The sequence below is a fragment of the Beta vulgaris genome, chromosome 6 (assembly GCF_026745355.1).
Source record: "Beta vulgaris subsp. vulgaris cultivar EL10 chromosome 6, EL10.2, whole genome shotgun sequence".
Taxonomy (NCBI): domain Eukaryota; kingdom Viridiplantae; phylum Streptophyta; class Magnoliopsida; order Caryophyllales; family Amaranthaceae; genus Beta; species Beta vulgaris.
Genome location: NC_079207.1, coordinates 44,839,463 through 44,864,570, shown reverse-complemented (window position 1 = coordinate 44,864,570; position 25,108 = coordinate 44,839,463). Strand labels below are relative to the sequence as shown.

The window sequence follows — 25,108 nt, the reverse complement described above, 5'->3', positions numbered from 1 at the left end:
AAGCGGTATCCCGGTGGAAAATTTACCGTTAACAAGGTGAAGGACGGCACACAAGCATGATGTGCCGGAAATCCTAAGTGGGACAAAGGGTGTATAGTTCGAGTGGGAGCAATGGGAGTTTGTTTTCAGAACAATACGAAGCTTCTTTGGCTTAGGTAGTAATTTGTTTTATTGAAGTTTGATGAGACTTCATTGTGCTTCTTTGGTTGGAGAGGAAGTGATCTTCATTTGGTTGTGCTTATCTCTAAGGTGATCCGACCTCCGGGGTAGGAGGGTGTGTAGGTTCATGGAGTGATGGTGCAATGATTTGGAGGTTAGTTATTAAGAATCAAAGTCGGTGTAGATTTTGATATCTTTTGTATTGGAGTTGGTGCAAACTTCAATGTTATTTTCCTTGGTGTAGAGGAGATGTGTGGTCATGGGATGCTTGAGGTATGTCATGGTTCGGACACGACTAGAGATTGTTTTTGCAGTGGGAGTTGTGTGTAGGAGTTGAGATGAATGAGAGAATGATGAAGGTATGAAGTTTTCTTCACTTAGACCTATCTCCAAGTGGGAGATTGTTGGGTATATGGCATCATATGGAACTCATGTGTGGAGATGAGGTTGTGTAAAGGGAAAACGTCATATTGAGCATAAGGCTAACTTTGAATGGACATATCTCTCAATCTATAAATGATTTTAAGGTGTATCAAAGTGGAGGTGATATCTTGTTCCGAGAGGTTTCCAACGATAGGTCATATGCCCAATTCCGCTGCGAAACGATGAAGTTATGGCTGTTTTACGTTTCACCCGATCGGATCGGGGGGAGGCAGCCCGATCGGGCGCGCAATGAATTTCAGCCGCAGCGTGTTTTGTGCTTCGCCCGATGGCATCGGGCCACTTCGTCCGATCGGGCGAGACACCATATTACGACTTGGGCGTGCCTTCGCCCGGTCGGGTCCGAGGCACGTTTTACTTTGGTTTTAGGTGCCCGATCGCGCTGTAGTGCGTTTTGTGCGGTTTTGATTCTAAAACGCGTTTTTCTCGAAGGGGGGTATATATAGGTGCCCTAATACGCCTTTTATTGTATTATTCATCACTATTCACATATTAGAGAGGGAAAAAGCTATGGAGAGAATTCTTGAGCGTTTTTGTAATCTTTCTTGAATATTCATCGATTCTTAGGGCATATTCGTGGTTTTTCTCCCAGTTCTTGGGTTTCCACGTAAAAGTTTTGGTGTGTTCTTTCCTGCTTTATTATTTGATATTCTAATATTGTTTGCTATTATTCTAGGATTGATAGTCAATAGAACTTACATATAGTAATAGTATAGACATGCCAAAAAGAGGAAGTGTGTGAACTAATATGGGATAAACATAAAAGAAAAGTATTCAGACTACTCTAAGATGGATCGAAGGGAGCATCTTTTATATGGTATAAAAGCAAGGTTGCTCACATTCGTAAAACAATTGTTAGTGGTTGTTTTAAATTAATAGCAGTTTCATAAATGAAACAAAATTTTCCATCTTTTCGCAGCTCGGCCGACTGTCCCAAAGAATTCATTACTCCTACCCGTCTATGCGACATCGACACTTATGACGATTGGGTTACCCGTTGCAAGAAGACTAGTTATGAGGCTCCAAATGATTGGTCTCTTTTGATATGTATTCATTGCAAGAAGCATGGTCACGGCGCCAAAAATTGTTTTGGTCTTGCTAGTTACTCATAATTTTGGGAAGATCAGACACATGGTGAAGGAGGATGGTAGAAGGTTGTCAGGTGGAAGGGAGCGTGGTGCTCACACTAATGCCGTACAGAGTGTCGAATCTGTTTGTGCCACATAAAGCCTCATCCTCTCAACTCTTCACCATTACGTAGTGGAAATGCTTCTGTGCTTGATAGGTAATGCAAAAACACTAGATGAATGCTTGACTAGTAAATTTTTTTCTAAGTCCCAGATCTTTGATATGGGGGCCACTCATCATATTACTGGTGATGAGTCTTGGTTAGTTTTTGAAGAAGATATTTTTGAATATCCCGTTTTTCCTAATGGTGAAAGTGTCCTTGCCACTGAAGCCGATTTTGTGAACTTACCGGATCATGTTACCCTGAAACATGTTTAAATTGTTCCTAATTTACATTGCAATTTGCTTTCAGTTTCATAATTACATGATGATTTACACTATATTTGCTATAACTCTTCTATATGTGCTATACTATACCACACGAGGAACCTGATTGGAACGGGGCTTTGGAGCGATGGACTTTACAACTTTGGACACGTCATCTTCGTTCAACATGTGACCATGAATAGTGATTCGTCCTCTTTAGTGCTTTGGTATAAGCGGATAACGCATTCCTCTGAGAAAGTCATCAAGTTGCTTCTAGCAATTTGTAATGCCAAAGGCAGATTAAATAAAGCTTGTGAATTATGTTTTGTGCCAAGCGTCCTAGAGATGAATTTTCTTTGAGTGAAACTTGAGCTTCTTAGTTTTTTCTGAAAGTTCATTATGATTTATTGGGATGCTCGCGCCTATAAATTCTCCATCTTGTTAAGCAGGCTATTTTTAACCATAGTAGATGGCTTTTTTTATTTATAGATGTGAGGATTTATTTATTGGTGGACAAAATGAGATTTTTGGAATATTTATGGCTTTTAATGTTGATAAACATTTCTTTCAAACGATTCACAATGTTCAAAGTGATAATCACACTAATTTCAATGGCTTACTTGAATATTTCATGCTACTAGAATTTTATTTCATACTTCTTGTGTACATACACCACCACAAAGTGGAAGAGTTCAGCAAAAACATAAACATATTTTACATGTGGGTAGGGCATACAAACATATTTTACATGTGTGTCAGGGCTTTCTAATTTTAGGCAAACCTGCTAAGTTATTTTTTGGGAGAGAGTATTCTAGTTGCGACTCATTTAGTAAACTAAACGCCTACTCTTTTGTTACAAAATTACCATTTTTGACATTCTTTTCAATAGAACCCCCTGCTATTTTTGCTATTCATACCTTGGACTCTCTTTGTTTAGCTCACAATCGCAACACTAATTGGTAGGGGTGTTGATAAATATCGGATCCGGACGATCCGATCCGGTATATTGGATATCCCGTCTGAGTTTTAAGTTTTTAGATATTTGGGATCAGATACAGAATTAAAAAATTCATCTTTGGATATCCTAAAATATCCGAAACATTTGAATTTTTTGGATTTTTTCAAATATCCGATCCAAAATATTTTATATTTGTTTTCGGCACTGGATATGGAAATATGTGATGATCCGATCCGATCAAAAACTTATTTTATGAACTTTTTCTCTCTAATAATTGTACTTTCTTACTGTTGGATATTTGATCCGATCAGAATTTCTTATATTTCATCCATTTCATAATGTTGATGTCGATTTTTTACGAGGCTTTATTCTATATATGATTTTTTCCATTATAAATTAATTTTGGGTATAAGTTATGAAACTTATAATAGGTTTTCTTATGATATTTTAATGTTATGAAAGTTACTTTACATACGTTAAAAAATTGATTAAATTATGGAAAAGATGCGCTCAATAAACTACTTACTTGATTCTACTATTACAATATTATATTGTTATACATATTAATTTGGCTTATTTGATATTTGTAATAGTGGTATGTGTTAATATACAAATACTTTATATCAGAGTCTATTTGTTTATTATTTTATTGATTTATATTGTAGGTAAAACTATAAAAGCAAAAAAGAGCAGAGAATGATGGTTGCATCCACTAAAGCCTAACAAAAAGATGCAACAATCTAACGAAAGAAAAAAAAAAAAAAACAAGAAAAGCTGCACACTAGCTCTTTACATCTGAAAAGGGAACAAAAAGAGTAGAAAAGATAGAATAAGATGAAGTCTAACGGCAGCACAACAAAGGTCGTACAAGAGGTACAGAGATGGAGCGATACAAAAGAAGCGGCCAATAAGGAGGACGAGATTGAGGAGAATGAGAGAGTCGCACAAGGAAGAAGACGAGGTGGTGTCTCATATGATTCTTTATATGATTATGGAGTTTATCTCTTTCTTCTCTTAATTTATGTTATCTAATTTTGTTTTTACTATGTTTAAATTTAGATTTTTCCTTTATATTATCATATTGGCTGTAACACCCCGTAAATCTATCTTTTTTAAAATACCTTTCAATATAAAACATAGAGAATCATCAAAGCATCATCGCCCGTGTGATAACGTATCGGCTTATTCATAATTTTGCAGACGAAAACATAATAAATAACTTTATAAATAAAACTTAGTTCAACTACAAAGTCAACTCAAAAAGTCCACCAACAAAGTCAAACTTAAAATCAAAACTAACTACAAAAAGTATAAGCTTAAAATATGATAATTAGACTACACAAGCTTTCCAATCCCGAACCCAATGATGCATCATCTTGAAACCTATAGATGGACAATGCACTATTGATACCTAGAGACTGCTCACCAAAATGGGTCATCACATGATCAATGAGGCATAGCCATGATCAACACACACAAACAAAAGCACGTAATCAGCAAAACTAAGTACTACATAATAAATAAATAAATCCTAACATGATACTACTACATAATAAACAGAAATAAATAATAATATATATAATAACTTGCACATAACTCTTACTGAACTAAACTTTACAACCAACATTTTATTTACTCCTTTTGAGCAAACGAAAATTCATTTTCATAGAATTTAACATCCCTAGACACAAAATAATCACCAGTATCAATATCATAAAGTTTCCATCCTTTCTTTCCTTGCGGATGACCAAAAAAAATACACTTGCGACTCCGACTCATCAATTTATCTCGTTGGGACTTATGATTATAAGCATAACACAAACATCCAAACACAAGAAATCCGGCAAAAGAAGAAGGAGTGTTAAACAACAATTCATAGGGAGTCTTGTTATCAAGCAATGCAAACGGCGTTCGACTAATTATATAGGCAGCAGCCAAAATAAAATCACCCCAAAACTGAAACGGGAGGTTAGCCTAAAAACCGCAAAGCTCGCGCGACATTCAAAATGTGACGATGTTTGCGCTCTACTCGACCTTTTTGTGGAGGAGTGTGAACACATGAGGTTTGAAAATGAATTTCATTACTATCAAAGTATTCTTTCATGCAATTAAATTTTGATCCATTATTACTACGCCCAATTTTAACCTTTGCATCAAATTGTCGCCCAGTCATAGAGAAAAAGGAACGGAACATCTTATAAACCTCAATTTTGTCAAATAAAAAATACACCCATCTTATAAACCTCAGTTTACCCCTTTTCTTTTCTTTGATCCACGATTTCGCGAGTCGAGTTGAAGTAGATGTACAAAAGATGATGGTAGAAGGGAGGCTGGACGCCTAATATCTTGCGACCTTGGGATTTTGGTTCTCTTTAAAATAATTGGTTGCAAGTTTAGAGGACAAAACTTTTGATAAGGGTGGTAGTATGTACCAAGCTTATTTCTAAAAGTGTTTAGTAAATATTAATTATATTTATTAAGTTAATTATGTTCAAGATATTTATATTTTATTTGATTTGGAATGTAACATTTTAGTCGTCATATTTGTATTATATTTAATTTCAATTTTATGAAATGTTTCTTATTAGAACTATTTTGAATTTAAGCGATTAAATTATATTTGAATGCATTTGGCCAAAACGAGAAACAAAGTCAGCATACATTTTCATTCTTATCTGGTTGCTTTATTTTGAAACCCACAAATACCCCCCTTATTGGTCACCAGACGCCAAAGCCCATTTAATCTCTCTATTCTCCCCGTGGAAAACCAGGAGCCCCAAAACTCTAACCATTCTCTCTCGCTCAAACCCTTCATCTTTCTGCCTCCTCCTCTTGCCGGTGACCTGTGTCGATAGCCTTGACGCGGTGCGACATGCACCACCCCCCTTCTTCGTTCCCTTCTCCAGCTCATTGTGTTGTTGCTGCTGCCTTTGTTCACTGCTGCAACTGGGGAGTTTTATATACAACAAATAAAAAGGCTAAATACAACAAACTTGTTAAAAAGACTAACTTACCCTTTTTAAAATTTAACCCACCCTCAACAAATTACCCACCCTCACCCACACCCTCACCCTCACCCTCATCCTCACGGCAAACAAATTTACTTCCTCGTCTTTTAAGAGTCAAAACTTGAGAAAACGCCATTGACGATCAAAATTCGAAGCTCCAATTCCAGGTTTTCCTTTACTTCTCTTCATCATCCCCAATTTCTCTCTTCTTCTTTCTGGATTTCATTTTAGTTTTCTTTCATCAATTAATGTTGATTTCTGCTCGTTAATTGGAGTTTTAATTATTCTCCATGTGATAATTTTCTTGGTAGGAGAATGCTGTATCGATCTAATCTGTAAATTGTGCGACTTTTTTCATTTTGTTTGTTTGATAACTATGATCTTCTCTCTGTACATTACCTTTATTGATGGCCCGAATTAGGATTTATGATTTGTTCTTATTTAGATTATTGTGATTTGGAGCAGATTATAGGTGTGTGATTACCTGAATTTAAGATGTATTGTTTAATTTCATGACTTTATCGTCACAATGATTGCCATTGGCTATTTTAATGCTCCGCCTCACCTGCGAATCTGCAGCAGCAATAATCGCGAGACGACAGTGGTGCCGCGCCGACCCACGCAGACGACCCACCCTCCTCTTCGTGCGACGCAACGACCACCATCATCCATCACCTAAGGTTAGTTTTCTTGAAATAACCTTTAATTATTTGCTTGTAGATTTGATTTGATTCTTGAATTGGGTGTTCTTTGAATGAGATTTTTGGTGATTGTTTGTTTGAAGAGAACTTATACTATTGAATTAGAGTATTTTTGCCGAATTACCTACTGAATTAGAGCATGTTTTATTGTTTGTTTACTAAATTAAATGACACAATTTCTTTGCATTTACAGCAACTACAAACTTCTGAATTCTGGAACTTGCAATTTACCAATGTTTCTGAATTCTGAAACTTGAAAGTTGGAGTTGGTATTCATGAGTACCAAGAAACTCTTTGCAAAGGTGGGTAGGAGTTGAATCGGACCTGATTAGATTAAACTCAATATTGATCAGATCATGATAAGTACTATTCATTCCAAATTTTGATTTAGACATGAGTTTAACAGCCTGTCTACAAAACTTAATTGGTTAGGTTTTAGGGTACCCACATTTAGACCTCCCAAAATCACACCATAGGCAGGATAATACATGATGCTACACTACTTGTATACATTTTACACTACTTGTATGTGTCTTCTGAACTTGAAATTTGCACAGTTCATATTTTTCTTCGTCTTTTTGAAGTTTTCTTGCTCTAAACTTGATGTATATAGCACATTGAGTTTTCGTTCTTTATGTTATCTACACTACTTGTATACATTGATCAAAGGAACCCACTAGAATATCATCTGGGTGGTCGCACTTTTTTTCCCCAATATTAAGATGTTGATTTTGTATTTGTGAAATAAGATGTTGATTTTATTAAGCATAGTATTCGTTCTCTCTGAAATAGATCATGATAAGTATTATTATGTGCAATAAGACTTGAGAAACATTTACTTCTTTTTAATTATAATTATGATGATATATCAGATGTCAAGTACTAGAGAAAGAGGTTGTTTTAGCCAGAAAGATGGAAATAAAGGAAAAGGAAAGAGGCAATTACTTGACACTGAAGCACCATCGGAGAAAAATTATAGTGGTCGACTTGGAAAAAAATGATAGAACTCGAAAAGGTGTTACAATGTCTGCGAGAGCTAGGGCTGTGAAAGCTAGAGAAGAAGTTTTAGCCCCTGCTAGTAAAAATGATCGAGAGAAAACTCATATGGAGGACTTTACTATCCCTAACTTTGTTGATAATGATTCAGATGATAATATTTCTGAAGAAGAAGATATGTTGTTTAGTGATATTCTATTTCAGAGAGAACGTGAGGATGATGAGGATCGAGTTGATGATAATGATGATGATACTGATGATGTAGAGGGTGATGACATAGAGGAGGAGGATGAGGAAGAACAAAACGTACACAAAATTGATGATTGGCAGTTGATTAGAGGGATAGATGGAGGACCTTCAAATCCCGATTTACTTACCGGTTTTCGCGCTCATGTTGCACACTACATACGGATTGGTCGGGTTAGATGCACATCTTCTAATGCTTTTCTTTTTTCTAATTTAATTCATGTATTCACTAATTCGTGTATATTAATAATAGTTTGTTCGTTCAATAGGATCGAGGTTTGTTGACATGCCACAATCGAAGTGACCAGTTATCATCGTGGACTATAGAACAAGATGATGTTAAACTTCTGCTTGCAAAAACACAATTAAAACATTTATCAACTTGTATGTTTGAGCACGTAAACCTGCCTCTGATTTCAGCTTTCGTTGAGAGATGGCATCCTGAAACAATTTCATTTCACATGCCATTTGGAGAAATGACCATTACTCTTCATGATGTATCTTATATACTCAACGTACCTGTAGTGGGTAACCCTCTAATTACTGAGAATACTGGACCTGCGGTATCATTGATGAAAACCCACATGGCATCCCTCCTATATATGTCTATGGATGAAATAAATAAAAATTGGAAGAAAGGTACCATAAAATTCAATGTTGTAAAATCTAACGTATCTAATCAAAATGTAAATCCAAAACATACTGCAATAGGATTTTTGTTATGGTTGGTTGGTGCTACATTGTTTGTAGACAAGACTCATAATGCAGTGAATGGACATTTTTTACCTTTTCTAATGAATTTAGAAGGGGTTATGTTGAACCCTAGTTTTGATAATGACAAAGAAACAAAGGAACAAACTAAGTAGTGAACTAATGAATTATTTAAGTGTATGGTGTCTAAGGTATCAATGCAAGGAACTGGAGAATACGAAGTCAATGAAGAAGTCAAGAGAGGATTTCAAAGGCTAAGTAAAGAAGTTTCTATGTTGATACTGGAGCAAGCATTGGATCAAGAATAATAGAAGCTAGGCGTTTTATTTTCTAGTTCCAATGTAAAGGAACAAAGAAAGAATGGTAAGGAACTGTGGCAGAATATTTGAGAATGAGCGTTTGTTCCTTTGTAAGGAACAAACTAAGTGGCACTTAGAAATATGTTAAAGGAACTGAACTAATATAAGGAACTAGACTTAGGCGTGTAATTAGTAACGGTTAAAAGATAATGGAGTAAGTCATGCCTAGATTATAGGAAATTAGTTATTTCTAATTTCAAATGATAAAATCAGTTTTAAAAAGAAAATCTGTTTTGGAAAAGATTTATTTTTCGGAAAATAAGAAAATAAATATCCGGTTGTTAGAAAGATTTTATTTCAAAGATATTATTTTCTTAAAGATTAGAAATTCAGATTTAAAGATAAAAAGATTTATAAAAACTGATTTTCGGATAATGCTCAAGGAACTCCTATTATTTAGGAGTAATGGCTGCATTTAACCACGTTCATTTATAGTTCATGGGATCATGGGACATGATGTAAAACGTGTTCCTTAGGGGAAGGAACATCATGGGTAAATGGATTAAAACGTGTACTCTAACATTAATCCCACGTTCTTCATGATTAACACTATAAATATAGAAGTCTAGATAAGTTCCAAATTGTGTCTGACTAAGTAATTAAGTGAGTTTAACTTATTAAGTGTCAGTGCCTTCATTCTCTCATAATAGCCATTTGTTCTTTGCCTTCTTACTCTAATTCCACTAAGCTTATTTCGATCAATTGTATTTTGGTTTTTGGGGTAAGGGAACTTTGAGTGAAGTTCTGTAAGAGAAAGGCTTTGAGTGAAGCTTGTATGTGTGAGAAAACTTCGAGTGAAGTTGAGAGGAACTGCTGTTAAGGGAACAGTGGCTCAGGAACTTGAGTTTAGGAACTCAAGTGTGGTCGAGTTAGAATTAGGTTGTAACAGAGTTGTTTGGCCTAATTAGTGAAAGTGTTGAGTTTAAAATCCCTAGTGGTCGAGGTTGTTTCTTCTTGTTGGGCCCAAGAAGTTTTTCCTCGTAAAAATCCCTTGTGTTCCTTTAGCTTGTTTATTCGTTTAAGTTTTAATTTCCGCAAAAAGTTACGTTTATTTCTACACCTACAATTCACCCCCCTCTTGTAGTGTTCCTAGGGAAATAACAATTGGTATCAGAGCTAGAACTCACGTAAGATAGGAAACCCTATTGAATGAATACCACCGAGAAACTTGAAGAAGGTTATTCCACTCAAAGACCTCCTATGTTCAATGGGAAGTACTACAACTATTGGAAGAACCGCATGGAGATATTCATCAAGCTGAAAACTATCAGGTATGGAGAGTCATTGAAGTTGGTGATTTCGAAGTCACAACTACAAATGACAAAAATGAGGTAACTCTTAAACCCCTCTCTGATTATGACAAATCTGATTTTGAAAAAATGGAAGTAAATGCCATGGCTATTAAATTATTGCATTGTGGACTTGGACCCCATGAACATAATAGGATCATGGGATGCAAATCCGCAAAGCAAATATGGGATTTACTAGAAGTAACCCACGAAGGAACTAATGAAGTTAAAAGATCGAAAATTGATTTACTTATGAATCAATATGAACTGTTCTGCATGAAATCCAAAGAAAGCATCCGAGACATGTTTACTCGTTTTACTAACATTATAAATGAGTTGGCTTCTCTTGGAAAGTTTATTTCATCTGAGGAACAGGTTCGAAAGGTTCTTAGGAGTCTTCCTAAGGACAGATGGATGGCTAAAGTCACTGCTCTTCAAGAAACAAAAGACTTCACTAAGTTCAACTTAGAACAGCTGGCAGGGTCACTTATGACTCATGAGCTTCACCTTGATACTGAATATGGTGAAAGCTCCAAATCAAAATCAATTGCTCTCAAAGCAGATGATGAAGATGATTCGGACTCTGAAGAAGAAGAAGCAGCCCTCATGGTTCGAAAATTTCGAAAGATGTACAGGAACATGAAGAATGGAAACTTCAAAGGTAAAACTAAGAAATTTTCTAACAAAGCTGCTTGTCATAAATGTGGAAGTACAGATCACTTCATCAAGGAATGTCCTCTTTGGGAAAATGACAAAACCAAAGAAAGGAACAAGGAACGCTTTGCTGAAAGGAACAAAGAATCAAAAGCACCTTTCTCTAAGGCAAATGTCGCAAAGCCTATGATAGCTGCTTGGGGAGATTCAGAGACGGAAGAAGAAGAGGAACAACCAACTGAAGAAACAACAAACCTTTGCCTCATGGCAAACACTGACGAAAAAGAAGATGAAGAAAAAATTGAGGTAAGTCAACATGGACTTGAGTCAGAACTAGATGGTAAAACTAGGACTGAAATATATGATCTTCTTTATGATGCAATTCTTGAATGTAGAGATGAACGTGAAAAACGTGAACAAACGGAAACAAGCCTTAAAGTTTGCAAGGAACACATAGAATGGCTTTAGAAAATGAGAACTGATGTCGAAACTAGATTTTTTGATTTGTTTGATAAAAACTTAAAAATCAAAGAATGTTATGAAAGTTTGAAAAATGAAAATTATCTAATTAATTTAGAGATTTCACACTTGAAGGAATTTGTCCCTGTTCTGAGTTCCTTTGATATAAGATCAACCCCTTTGAAAGGATACAGATCTGAGATTGAAAAAATAATAAAGAGAAAAATATTTAAAGGAACAGATCTGTAATCTTAAAAAGGAACTGGTTGTCGCAAGGAACAGAGGCAAAATCATGAAAGTTCCTAAGTGGATTGAGAAACCACAGACCAAAAGGAAGGAAGGTCTTGGTTTTGAAAACTACAAGAAAAGGAACAAGACAAAGAAATATGTTGATCTACCTAGTGATAAGTTCTGTATGTATTGGCAAGGTAGGTCATTACATAAATCAATGTCAACTAAAATCTGAGATGATTGGGAAAAATGTGACAATAAGTAAGAAAAAATGGGTTGTCAAAACAAATCCTAGTCAAGAACAGGAACCCACGAAAGATGGGGTTCCTTCAACTAACAACTAGTTGATTTTTGCAGGTTGGAGTAGGGGGAACAACACTTGGTATCTCGATAGTGGTTGTTCCAAGCACATGACAGGAGACAAAACGAAGTTTCTCTCACTCACAACCTATGAAGGTGGCAGTGTAACATTTGGTGATAATAAGAAAGGTAACATTGTTGCTATGGGTAAGGTCGGTAAGTCACCATTACACTCCATTGAAAATGTATTTTTAGTTGAAGGTCTAAAACATAATCTATTAAGCATTTCTCAATTCTGTGACAAAGGAAATACTGTAAAATTTGATAAGAAAAAATGCTTAATCATCAACATTAAAACTAAGAAGGTTATCTTGGAAGGAACAAGGAAAGGGAACACATACATTGTGGATCTAGACCTTGTTCCTCAAATCAATTTAACTTGTCTTAGTGTTATTGAAGATGATTCACTTCTATGGCACAAGCATCTAGGACATGCTAGCTTTTCATTACTTGAGAAACTTAGATCAAAAGACCTTGTTTTAGGATTACCATCTATAAAATTTCATATTGATCAAGTTTGTGATGCATGTGCACGAGGTAAACAAGTAAGATCCTCTTTCAAATCTAAAACGATTGTAAGTACCACTAAACCATTAGAGTTAATCCATATGGACTTATGTGGACCCATGAGAATTCAAAGCAGAAGTGGAAAGAGGTATGTACTTGTGATTGTAGATGACTACTCTAGGTACACTTGGGTTATTTTTCTCTCTAGTAAAGATGAAACTTATGATGAGTTCCTTGTCTTTGCTAAAAGAGTTCAAAACCTAAGTGGACATAAAGTAATGCACATTAGATCAGATAATGGCAAGGAATTCGAAAATTATAAATTTGATGACCTAAGCAGAGATAATGGCCTAGATCATAATTTTTCTGCCCCTAGAACACCACAACAAAATGGTGTTGTAGAAAGGAAAAATAGAACTTTGGAGGAAATGTCTAGAACCATGTTAATTGCTAGTGAACTTCCAAGGAACTTTTGGGCTGAAGCTGTTAATACTGCTTGTCACATAATTAATCGTGCCATGATGAGACCTATCATTAATAAAACTCCTTATGAACTTTACTTTGGAAAGAAACTAAACATCACCTATTTTAGAACATTTGGATGCAAATATTATGTGCATAATAATGGAAAAGATAATCTTGGAAAATTTGATGCAAGGATTGATGAAGCAACATTTTTAGGATATTCCTCACATAGTAAAGCTTATAGAGAATATAACAAGAGAACTATGTGTGTTCAAGAAAGCATTCATGTAATCTTTGATGAATCTGACAAACATAATCCAAGCATACAGGTTGATGACTATGAGATAGGGTTAGCACAACCTAGTACAAGGAACACAGATTCACAAGAAGAAGAAGAAGTGAAAGAGGAAAGGAACGAGGAATTCGAAAATAATGATATCAATGATGTTCCTGTTCCTCAAGGAGGAGAAGATGCTCCTGTTCCTCAAAATGAAGGAACTGAGTCCACCGAGGCTAACAGAGGAACAACAGAGCAGAGTTCCTCATCTACTCAAGGAACTCATGAGGAACAACATGTTCCTATAAGAGAGTTTCAACCAAAACCTTGGAGATTACAAAAGTCACATCCTGTGGAACTCATAATCAGCGACATATCCAAAGGTACGCAAACTAGATCTCAGTTAAGGAACTTTTGTGCATTTCATGCGTTCCTATCAATGATGGAACCAAGAAATCATGAAGAAGCCTTAACTGACTCTGATTGGATTACTGCAATGCAAGCTGAATTAAATGAGTTTGAAAGAAACAAGGTATGGCCTCTAGTTCCTTCATCTAAACAACAAAAAGTAATTGGCTTAAAATGGGTGTTTAGAAACAAACTAGATGAACATGAAACCATTGTAAGAAACAAAGCTAGACTTGTAGTAAAAGGTTATAACCAACAAGAAGGAATTGATTATGAAGAAACCTTTTGATATGGATGCAAAGGCATTGGTTAACCATGAGCCTATTGACTTGACCATGGAGACTTTAGGGTTCCAAATCAAGAACAAGAACCAAGTCTTGGCTTGTGTGCTAACATGGAAGCTATAGGAAGAGGAATCCTAATCCATTTAGAATTACTCATGGCGTGGGGAAAGCAAGTGAAGAGGAGTCCTACTCTAATTAGGATAACTCCTTGCTTGCTACATAGAATCCTTGTAGAATTAGGATTGCTATGTTTATCTTTATTGTTTTATGTTTAAGTAGTTAAAAATATAGAGTTGTTAAAAAGATAAACATGTGACTTGTACATGTTATCTTTAGGAGTCTAATTAGGAGTCCAAAGTAAAGTAGGAGTAGGATAAAGTTATGTTTTCCTAGTTGAATTAGCCTAGCTTGTACCCTATATAAAGGGGACGAATTCCTTCAATATTTAGAGTATTTTGAGTTATTTTCCTTCTTCTTTAATTGTGTGCTTGCATGCTTGCAATTGAAAACCATTAATTATTCTTCAGGAGTGTTGAATACTTAGTGTTAAACAACTTAATTTCAGGAGTGATTTTAAGGGTGTTTAGAGTCTTTAATCAAGGTTCAGGAGTGTTCTTGATTAAATTCATATCTTGGTTCGAGTTTCTCATAAGTTGTTCGAAATCTTGGAAGTAAAACTTAGATTATTAGACTTCATAGTTTAATAATCATATCAAGTGGTATCAAGAGCAAAGGTGACACATCCTTGGAAGGGCCGAAAATTTTTGCCTACTAGGGGAGTATTAGATCTTCAAGAAAGCCTTAAAGATCCAATCTTTTTTCCAAGATTCTTGATTTTTCATAAAGTTTCATCAAAGTACTACAATATTATTAGTGATTGGTGAAAGAAAAGGATCCAAGATCCATAAAAACATCAAAGAAGTTGTAGGAGGTGCTTAGAGATAACCTAGCTATGTCCGAATTAAGTGACCTAGCTAAGGCTATGAAGGATATGAATGCACGCCTAGATGCTATAACACTAAGCATCCACAAGAAGGATGCACAAGTAGATGCTATGGCAGACATCATCAACAAGAGACTCAACCCCAATAGTGTGTCATACATAGGCGCACACTCAGAGGAGGAAAGGGATGAAGCTGAATCACGCCCACCAAGATCCTCATATCTAGATGATAAAGGGTTAAAGCTTGAAGATTACACAGGTGAGGGCAAACCTGAGGATTTACTTGAGTGGATCCGCCAACTAGAGAAGATAAGTGAGTATAGGGGCTTTGATGATCGAAAAACATTCAAACTTGCTGCCATAAAACTCACAAAGTATGCTGGGATTTGGCTTGAAGGCTTACATACACAAAGAGCTAAGAAAAACAAACCTAAGCTATGTAGTTGGGAGAAACTAAAAGGAAAGCTCAAAGATAAGTTTTTGCCAGATGATTATGAACAAAGGCAATTCATAAAGCTTACATCAATGAGCCAAGGTAGCCAAAGTGTACATGATTACACTATGGAGTTCGAAAAACTAGCTCTTATATGTGATATAGTGGAGAAAGATAAGCACAAGATAGCAAGATACATTAAAGGATTGAATAGAAGCATAGCTAAGAGAGTTGAAGTTTCTTCCTACCACACTTTTGAGGAAGTAACCACGCTAGCTATGAAGTTTGAAGAACATGACATGGAAGAGAAACCTAAGGGAGCATACACACCTAGGTTTGATTCTAATGCAAAGGGCAAAGCAACCACTTCCTACACTAAGTGGTCCGAAACTAATAAGCCTAGTTTTCCACCTAAGGAAGACACTAACATGGAAAAGCCTAAGGTAGCCGTACCTAAGGAGAAGTTTGAGGAGCTAAGAAAGTGTTTTAAGTGTCAAGGGAGAGGACACATAGCAAGTAATTGTCCTACCAAGAAAGCTCTTACCATGAGGCAATACTTAGCTTTACAATAGGATGAAGAGAAGTATGAATTCATCCCTGAAGAGGAGCAAAGCATGGAGGAAGGTGATGAAGAAGAGGATGCTTTTGCAGAAGATGATTCAAGGCTCATTGGAGTGCTTAGGCGCACCTTACATATGGATCACACACCTAACATGGCACAAAAGGAGAATCTTTTTCATACTAGATGCAAAGTAGGTGAGTATACTTGTAATGTGATAATAGATAGTGGTTCTTGCACTAATGTTATTGCAGATCATGTGGTGTCTAAACTCAATCTAATCACAAGGGCACACCCTAAACCCTACAAGTTGAGTTGGTTAGATGATAGCACTGGAATGAGAGTGCAGAAACAAGCACTTATATCATTCTCTATTGGAAGCTATAAGGATGATTTATGGTGTGATGTTTTACCTATGAGTGCATGCCATCTTCTACTTGGAAGACCATGGCAATTTGATAAGAAGGTTATTCATGAAGGGGACACCAATGTTTACTCTGTATTGGTTGGTTCAAAAAGGGTTAGATTACATCCTCTAAACCCTAATCAGGTGGCGCCTAAACAACCACCTAAGGCACCAAGTTACTTTCTAAATGCTAAGGAGTTCGAGCATGAAGTCGAAAAAGGAGGTTGTGCTTATGCTTTGGTTGTGAACCAGGTGAATACAAGTATTATGGATGCAAAGAAGAGATTAGAAGCATTCAACAAAACTTGTGAGCAAGTGAAAGCAAGGATTGAAAAGATGAATATCCAATACAAGACAAGAGCAAATAAGAGGCGCAAACAACCTAGGTTTAAGGTTGGTGATCTTGTTTGGATACACTTAAGGAAAGAAAGGTTTCCTAGCAAAAGGAAAAACAAGCTTATGCCTCGAGCTGATGGACCATTTGAGGTTGTTGGAGTCATTGGAGATAGTGCTTACAAGATTGATTTACCAGATAAGTATGGAAGTGTAAGTGCTACTTTCAATGTGGGTGATCTATCTCCTTACTATGATGATGAGAATTTGAGGGCAAATTCTTTTTTGGAGGCGGAGAATGATATGGATGCAAAGGCGTTGGTTAACCATGAGCCTATTGACTTGACCATGGAGACTTTAGGGTTCCAAATCAAGAACAAGAACCAAGTCTTGGCTTGTGTGCTAACATGGAAGCTATAGGAAGAGGAATCCTGATCCATTTAGGATTACTCATGGCGTGGGGGAAAGGAAGTGAAGAGGAGTCCTACTCTAATTAGGATTACTCCTTGCTTGCTACATAGAATCCTAGTAGAATTATGATTGCTATGTTTATCTTTATTATTTTATGTTTAAGTAGTTAAAAAGATAGAGTTGTTAAAAGATAAACATGTGACTTGTACATGTTATCTTTAGGAGTCTAATTAGGAGTCCAAAGTAAAGTAGGAGTAGGATAAAGTTATGTTTTCCTAGTTGAATTAGCCTAGCTTGTACCCTATATAAAGGGGACGAATTCCTTCAATAAATTTAGAGTATTTTGAGTTATTTTCCTTCTTCTTTAATTGTGTGCTTGCATGCTTGCAATTGAAAACCATTAATTATTCTTCAGGAGTGTTGAATACTTAGTGTTAAACAACTTAATTTCAGGAGTGATTTTAAGGGTGTTTAGAGTCTTTAATCAAGGTTCAGGAGTGTTCTTGATTAAATTCATATCTTGGTTTGAGTTTCTCATAAGTTGTTCGAAATCTTGGAAGTAAAACTTAGATTATTAGACTTCATAGTTTAATAATCATATCACCTTTGCTCCTTTAGCTAGATTAGAAGCCATTAGAATTTTAATTGCATTTGCTGCTTACATGGGATTCAAATTATATCAAATGGATGTTAAGTGTGCATTTTTAAATGGCTATCTAAACGAAGATGTATATGTTGAACAACCCCCTGGTTTGAAAATAATAATCTCCCAAATCATGTCTACAAGCTTGATAAAGCTCTTTATGGGTTAAAACAAGCACCTAGATCATGGTATGAGAGATTATCAAAGTTCCTTTTAGAAAACAACTTTAAAAGAGGAAAGGTTGATAAAACCTTGTTCCTAAAATCTAAAGGAACTGATATTTTGCTTGTTCAAATATATGTTGATGACATCATATTCGGAGCTACTAATGAAACATTGTGCAAAGAATTCTCAAGTCTCATGAGCAATGAATTTGAAATGAGTATGATGGGTGAGTTAAATTTCTTTCTTGGACTACAAATCAAACAAACTGAAAAAGGTATAATTGTTCACCAACAAAAATACATAAAGGAACTATTAAAGAAATATGGCCTCGAAAATTCAAAGATAAATCACACTCCTATGGGAACTTCAACTAGATTAGATGAAGACTCCATAGGAACAAGTGTTGATCAAACAAATATAGAGGAATGATTGGTTCACTTTTGTATCTAACTGCTAGTCGTCCAGACATAGCTTTCAGTGTTGGTTTGTGTGCTAGATTTCAAGCAAATCCAAAGGAGTCTCACCTCACTGCTGTGAAGAGAATTCTTAGATATCTTAAAGGAACAGATGATCTTGGACTCTACTATCCAAGAAGTGATACATTCGAACTAAAAGGATATGCAGATGCAGATTATGCTGGAGATCTTGTAAATAGGAAAAGCACCTCAGGTATGGCACAATTCCTTGGTCATAGTTTAGTTTCTTGGAGTACCAAGAAACAAAACACAGTTGCTTTATCCACTGCTGAAGCAGAATATGTAGCTGCTGCTGCATGTTGCTCTCAAATGCTTTGGATAAAACAACAACTTAGTGACTATGGAATAAACTTTGAATGTGTTCCTATTTATTGTGACAATACAAGTGCTATCATAATCTAAAGATCCAGTGCATCACTTAGAGTAAAGCATATACATATTAGACATCACTTTTTAAGAGAAAATGTTGAAAAAGGTTTGATTAAACTTGAGTTTTGTCAAACTGATTATCAGATTGCTGATATCCTAACTAAGCCTTTGCAAAGAGATAGATATGAAAAATTAAGGCTTGAGTTAGGCTTAATAAAAATTAAGTGATTGTTCCTATGTCATTCCCCCATGTTTGAATCAATTTGAGTGACTTTGTGTGCTAAAAATAATTGTGTTTAATTGCCTAAGACCATTGCAAATTGGAATGTTGAAAACATAAACATGAATCAAAGAAATTAAACAACTCACAAATGTCACATAATACTCCCCTTACTGTTCCTAAGGTCAAGAAACATGCATAGTATGAAGGATATTGATATGTAGCATTAGTTGTTCCTATAGCACAAGTTCCTTAGCATTTATTTTCTTTCAAAAATTAAAATTCATAAAAATCCGAAAAATCCGATAAAATCCCAAAAATAAGGGGAACCAGTTTAATTAAATCTTGGTTCTTTTTTTTTTCGTTTTCTTCCTTTTATTTTTTTATTTTTTTTTGCTTATTTCTTTCCCGCGTGTCATAATTACTATTACATGCAAAACTTCCTTCTTCAAATCTATCTAAAGAAACCGTGTTCCTCTCAAACGCTTCATCTTCACCAAATCCGAAACCTCATCACACCCTTGATACTCCATAAAAACCTCCAAACCTTCATAAATCATGGCAAAAACTTCAAGAAACTCACCTTTTCCAACACCAAAAACAACCGACACTTCAAAAATGGAAATTTCTTCATCTCCAACTAAAACCCTTGAAACCGACATAATTCAAGAAAACCCCATAGAGGAACAACAATTAGAATCTCCTAGAAGGAGCATGCGTAGAAGAAAATTGATTGGGGAAGACGATGAAGAAGAAACCCCGGAACAATCTCAGGGGGAAGAAGAAGAAACTGCACCTGTTCCTTCCAAAGGAACTGTTTCTTCGTCTTCCAAGAAAAGGGTAGAACGAAGTGAATCTAGGTATGTCTTGGGCTTTTGCGTCGATTTAGAATGGGCTAATAAAATAGAATTTCTAGAATTAACCTCCATTCTAAAGGAACAAGGCATGGAATTCTTGTTTGAATTCGCCTTTAATAATGCTCTTGTTCCTCTAGCTATGGATGAGTTCTGTGCAAATTTTGTTAATACTAATGGAACTTGCACAACTGAGGTTAGAGGAAAAAAAATAAGGTTTAATCAAGCAACTTTAAGCAAAGTATGGGAAGTTCCTTGCAAAGGAACTGATTTGTATTTTAAAAGGAAAGGAACTGTTTCCTTTCCGAATTTTCCTCAAGACAAAATCTTAGAATATTTTGAGGAACAGCTGGCCAAAACAAAATTAACCATAACCTACTCTCTCCCCTTCACAAAGTGCTGTTTAACTTGGTTTGGAGAGCACTCATTCCTCGAACTGAAAAGAGGAATGAAGTGGGTCTCTTGGATATGTGTTACATGTTTTGCTTCGACCACCATAGGGGTCAAGCAAGGGAACATCTTGAATGAGAAGACCCTAAATGGACTTGGATTGTCTGTCCAAGAAGGTGTTCTCATTCAAGGAAGAATGGCTTCCAGTTCCTCAGGAAAAAGAAAACTGCCCAAACTGGACTTAGAAGAAGATAATGATGTAATCTTGGATAACCCTGTTCCTAAGCCGGAGGAACCGAAACCTAAGAGACGCAAACACATTGCCACTAAGCCTAAACCCTCTGTTCCTCTGAGAGTGAGAAAGAGCACTCGTCGAAAAATTGCTCCTGTTCCTGTTCCTTCCAACGAGGACTCTCCATTAGTCCTTTCGGATAATGAGGAACAGGTACCCTCCACTCTCAAGGAACCTACTCCCCCACCATCTCCCAAACTCTCTGTTCCTTTCACAAAATTACCTTCCATTTCACCTTCGTCCTTCTCTGTTCCTTCAAGTTTTGAGCAGTTGAAGGATGAAATAAAAGGCCCAAATCCTTTTGCTTCCACCTCAACAACTCTTCCACCCACACCACCATTTCTTCCTCCCATTTATCACCCTTCACCTTCTGTTTCCATTCCTGGAACAAATGAGCCTTCCACTCAAACCTCTCCAGTTCCTTCACAACATCCCCCATCTGCCTCTAGTTCCAAGGGTAAGGAACAGGAAACTCCGAATGATACTAACTGGGTTAATGAAGTCTGCCTTCCTGCACAACATATGATAAAATTTTACAATCATCTTCATTGGACTTTGGATGCCAAAACTGATACTATGATAAGTCTTATGAAGAAATTGAGTTATACCGTGGTTGCGCAGCAAAAGAACATGGACACTATGGCTCGTACTTTGGAGGAGCTGAAGGAACAGGTTGCACTACATCATAGGGTGGTGATCACGAAATTGGAAGATGTGGTTGAAGAAGAAGTTGTTGAGGAACACCCTTCCCCTTCCCTTTCTTAGTTTCTTTTATTGTTGTTTTGTTGTTCCTGTTTCTTTCATCAAGGAACACAACTTTTGTTTCTTCCTTTTTCTTTTCTTTCTTTGTTTTGCTATGGAACAAGTGCTATATAATCAATGACTTTTGCTATATTGTCTATGTTTCTAAATGATTTGCATAATTTCTTCCTTGGAATGGCTAGTATTATGTGATTGATGTTTGAGCAAGTTTACTCTTTGATTTTCTAACTTAACCACTAATGGTGCTTGCCTAATGGTCTTAAGGTGTTAAATCAATTCATCAATTCATGCAAAGTCTATCCTTTTTGAGGATGACAAAGGGGACATAAACTTAAAAAAATTAAAAATTGGATAAGGTAAATGAAAAATCAAAAATAGGTTAAGGTAAATGAAAAATCAAACTTCAGTTACTTACATAATTGTGTTTTATTTTTCATTTCCTTCTTTATGTTTTTATTTTCATTCACTTATATTATTTGTTATTTTCCTAAGTTTGTACCTTTGTTGTCATCATCAAAAAGGGGGAAATTGTTGAACCCTAGTTTTGATAATGACAAAGAAACAAAGGAACAAACTAAGTAGTGAACTAATGAATTATTTAAGTGTATGGTGTCTAAGGTATCAATGCAAGGAACTGGGAGAACACGAAGTCAATGAAGAAGTCAAGAGAGGATTTCAAAGGCTAAGTAAAGAAGTTTCTATGTTGATACTAGAGCAAGCATTGGATCAAGAATAATAGAAGCTAGACGTTTTATTTTCTAGTTCCAATGTAAAGGAACAAAGAAAGAATGGTAAGGAACTGTGGCAGAATATTTGAGAATGAACGTTTGTTCCTTTGTAAGGAACAAACTAAGTGGCACTTAGCAAATATGTTAAAGGAACTGAAACTAATAAGGAACTAGACTTAGGCGTGTAATTAGTGTAACGGTTAAAATGATAATGGAGTAAGTCATGCCTAGATTATAGGAAATTAGTTATTTCTAATTTCAAATGATAAAATCAGCTTTAAAAAGAAAATCAGTTTTAGAAAAGATTTTATTTTTCGGAAAACAAGAAAATAAATATCCGGTTGTTAGAAAGATTTTATTTCAGAGATATTATTTTCTTAAAGATTAGAAATTCAGATTTAAAGAAAAAAAGAGTTTATAAAAACTGATTTTCGGATAATGCTCAAGGAACTCCTATTATTTAGGAGTAATGGCTGCATTTTCCACGTTCATTTATAATTCATGGGATCATGGGACATGATGTAAAACGTGTTCCTTAGGGGAAGGAACATCATGGGTAAATGGACTAAAACGTTACTCTAACAGTTATCCACGTTCTTCATGATTAACACTATAAATATAGAAGTCTAGATAAGTTCCAAATTGTGTCTGACTAAGTAATTAAGTGAGTTTAACTTATTAAGTGTCAGTGCCTTCATTCTCTCATAATAGCCATTTGTTCTTTGCCTTCTTACTCTAATTCCACTAAGCTTATTTCGATCAATTGTATTTTGGTTTTTGGGGTAAGGGAACTTTGAGTGAAGTTCTGTAAGAGAAAGGCTTTGAGTGAAGCTTGTATGTCTGAGAAAACTTCGAGTGAAGTTGAGAGGAACTACTGTTAAGGGAACAGTGGCTCAGGAACTTGAGTTTAGGAACTCAAGGTGTGTCTCGAGTTAGAATTAGGTTGTAACAGAGTTGTTTGGCCTAATTAGTGAAAGTGTTGAGTTTAAAATCCCTAGTGGTCGAGGTTGTTTCTTCTTGTTGGGCCCAAGAAGTTTTTCCTCGTAAAAATCCCTTGTGTTCCTTTAGCTTGTTTATTCGTTTAAGTTTTAATTTCCGCAAAAAGTTACGTTTATTTCTACACCTACAATTCACCCCCCCTCTTGTAGTGTTCCTAGGGAAATAACAGGTTAGTAGTTATGCCTGGGGTGCTGCAACTTTAGCTTATATGTATCGTCAGCTCGGAAAGGCTTCACGATTTCAAACCAAGCAAATATGTGGTTGTTTAACATTACTTCAGGTAAGAAATATATGGTTATTAATTGAATTTTAATACATTTGAATTATATATTATCTTAAAGTATTTAATTTTTAATGATGTGTGTATTTGTTATTTGAGTTAATAGGCATGGATATATGAATATTTTCCAAGATTTAGGCCAACGGAGAATGGAATTTGGGAGAAACAACCCCCATATGCTGCAAGATGGGTACCTGGAAAGATGAAAAAGACGAATGATGATTTACTAATTTACAGAGCTGCGTTAGATTGCATGACGGTGGATGAGGTTAATCAAATACTTACTCTTTCATTTTATTAATTATTTTTGTCATAAGTTTAGAAATTACTTGTGTATCAACATATTTTATTTTATGTAAGTAGGTTACTTGGACCCCCTTTACAAGGGATCCGAGCAAAGATGTTCCAATTTCGCGATATTGTGGAATCATTCACTGTCGAACCAATACTGAGCCATATATGCCTATTCGAGTTTTAAGACAATTTGGATATGTACAAGTGATACCTCCATGTCCTTTTGTTCCTAATAAAGTGTATAGGGGATCCAATATACATAAATATAATTGTGTACATGATCCGATGATTACAAATTGGAGAACGTGGCAACAACATTTGATGCAACCTGGTATTCTTGGGTCTTTTCGTGCTCGTTTTACCACAGAGGTTGCTGATAATTATATAAGTTGGTTTAAGGATCGCACACATCCTAAAGTACAACATATCACAGGGCCAACTCCGATGTCGCAACCTATCCCATTCAATGAGATGCCTGATAGAGCGGTATAAGAAATTATGTTAAATTTGTGTATTTATTTATGATGACATGAACTAAATAGAGGCAATATAATATGTGTATTTACGTCCCCATTTTGAAATGATGACAACGCTTGCAATACTTGGGTGCATGTGCATATCCACTTCATCCAGAGATACGCGATAGGACTGATAAAAATACATGAACATCAAGAGGATCAATGGGTCTATATATGTTCAATGACCATTATACCCATCTCATGAGCACACGGCAAACCAAAGCTAGATCTCAACACACATCCACATTTCACAGCATCCACACCTATAGTAGACCCTCGAGTCTTAAATTCTTCATCCAGCAGCTGAATGGCTTTGTGGGAAACACGACTAGCTAATCGACTGAATAATGAGAATGATGTAATGTGAAGGTGAACCGTTCGGGACCTCTCAAACTCAAGTTGAATCTCATTGAATTGTAGTTCTACAAGATCATGAATTTGGGGTAACAACAAATAAAAACTCCCTGTTGCTGTTCCCAACCAACGCTTCAATTGAGAATGTGCACCCTCAACCCTGTTATGAAACAGAAAATAAGTAAATTATATTGAATAAAATCAAATAACGTTTTCACAAGTGCAAAAAATATCAAGTTCAACTATTGAAGGGCAACAAATTAGTGTTTTTTTTTTTGTTAATACTTATACATACCTATTTGTTGTCTCCGCACCAAAGTGTAAAGCATGTTTTGTCCATCGGGTGACAAACTTCTTTCGGTATGGCTCTAACCATGTCATATTCACATAAGATAACATTGCAGGAAAAGAAAACTTCTTGTATAATTGCTCCACATGTGAATAATACTCATTCGTGTCCTTGCTCGAACAATTTTGTGCCACCGTGCACTGAAGGCGGGACAATATGTTTTACATTTTAGTAAATTAGTAAGGTATCGTTCAACATCCATTGCAATATGTCGTCTACATAAAAGGCGTCTAGAATGCGGAAATACAATCTTAATAGCTTTCATGAGTGCCAACTCCCTATCTTTAACAATCACTCCTGGCTCTTGGCATCGGCCAAACAAC

At 35.8% G+C, this 25,108-nt stretch overlaps 1 protein-coding gene across 1 annotated transcript; it reads left to right on the top strand.

Moving 5' to 3' along the window:
• The first annotated feature begins 7,673 nt into the window (after nucleotides 1–7,673).
• On the top strand, nucleotides 7,674–23,650 carry LOC125498364 (protein MAIN-LIKE 1-like). The gene is made up of 4 exons (XM_057395775.1): nucleotides 7,674–8,177; nucleotides 8,273–8,812; nucleotides 23,160–23,270; nucleotides 23,403–23,650. The coding sequence occupies exons 1-4, from the start codon at nucleotides 7,674–7,676 to the stop codon at nucleotides 23,406–23,408; spliced, it is 1,161 nt and encodes a 386-aa protein (XP_057251758.1). The 3' UTR covers nucleotides 23,409–23,650.
• Nucleotides 23,651–25,108: the final 1,458 nt, after the last annotated feature.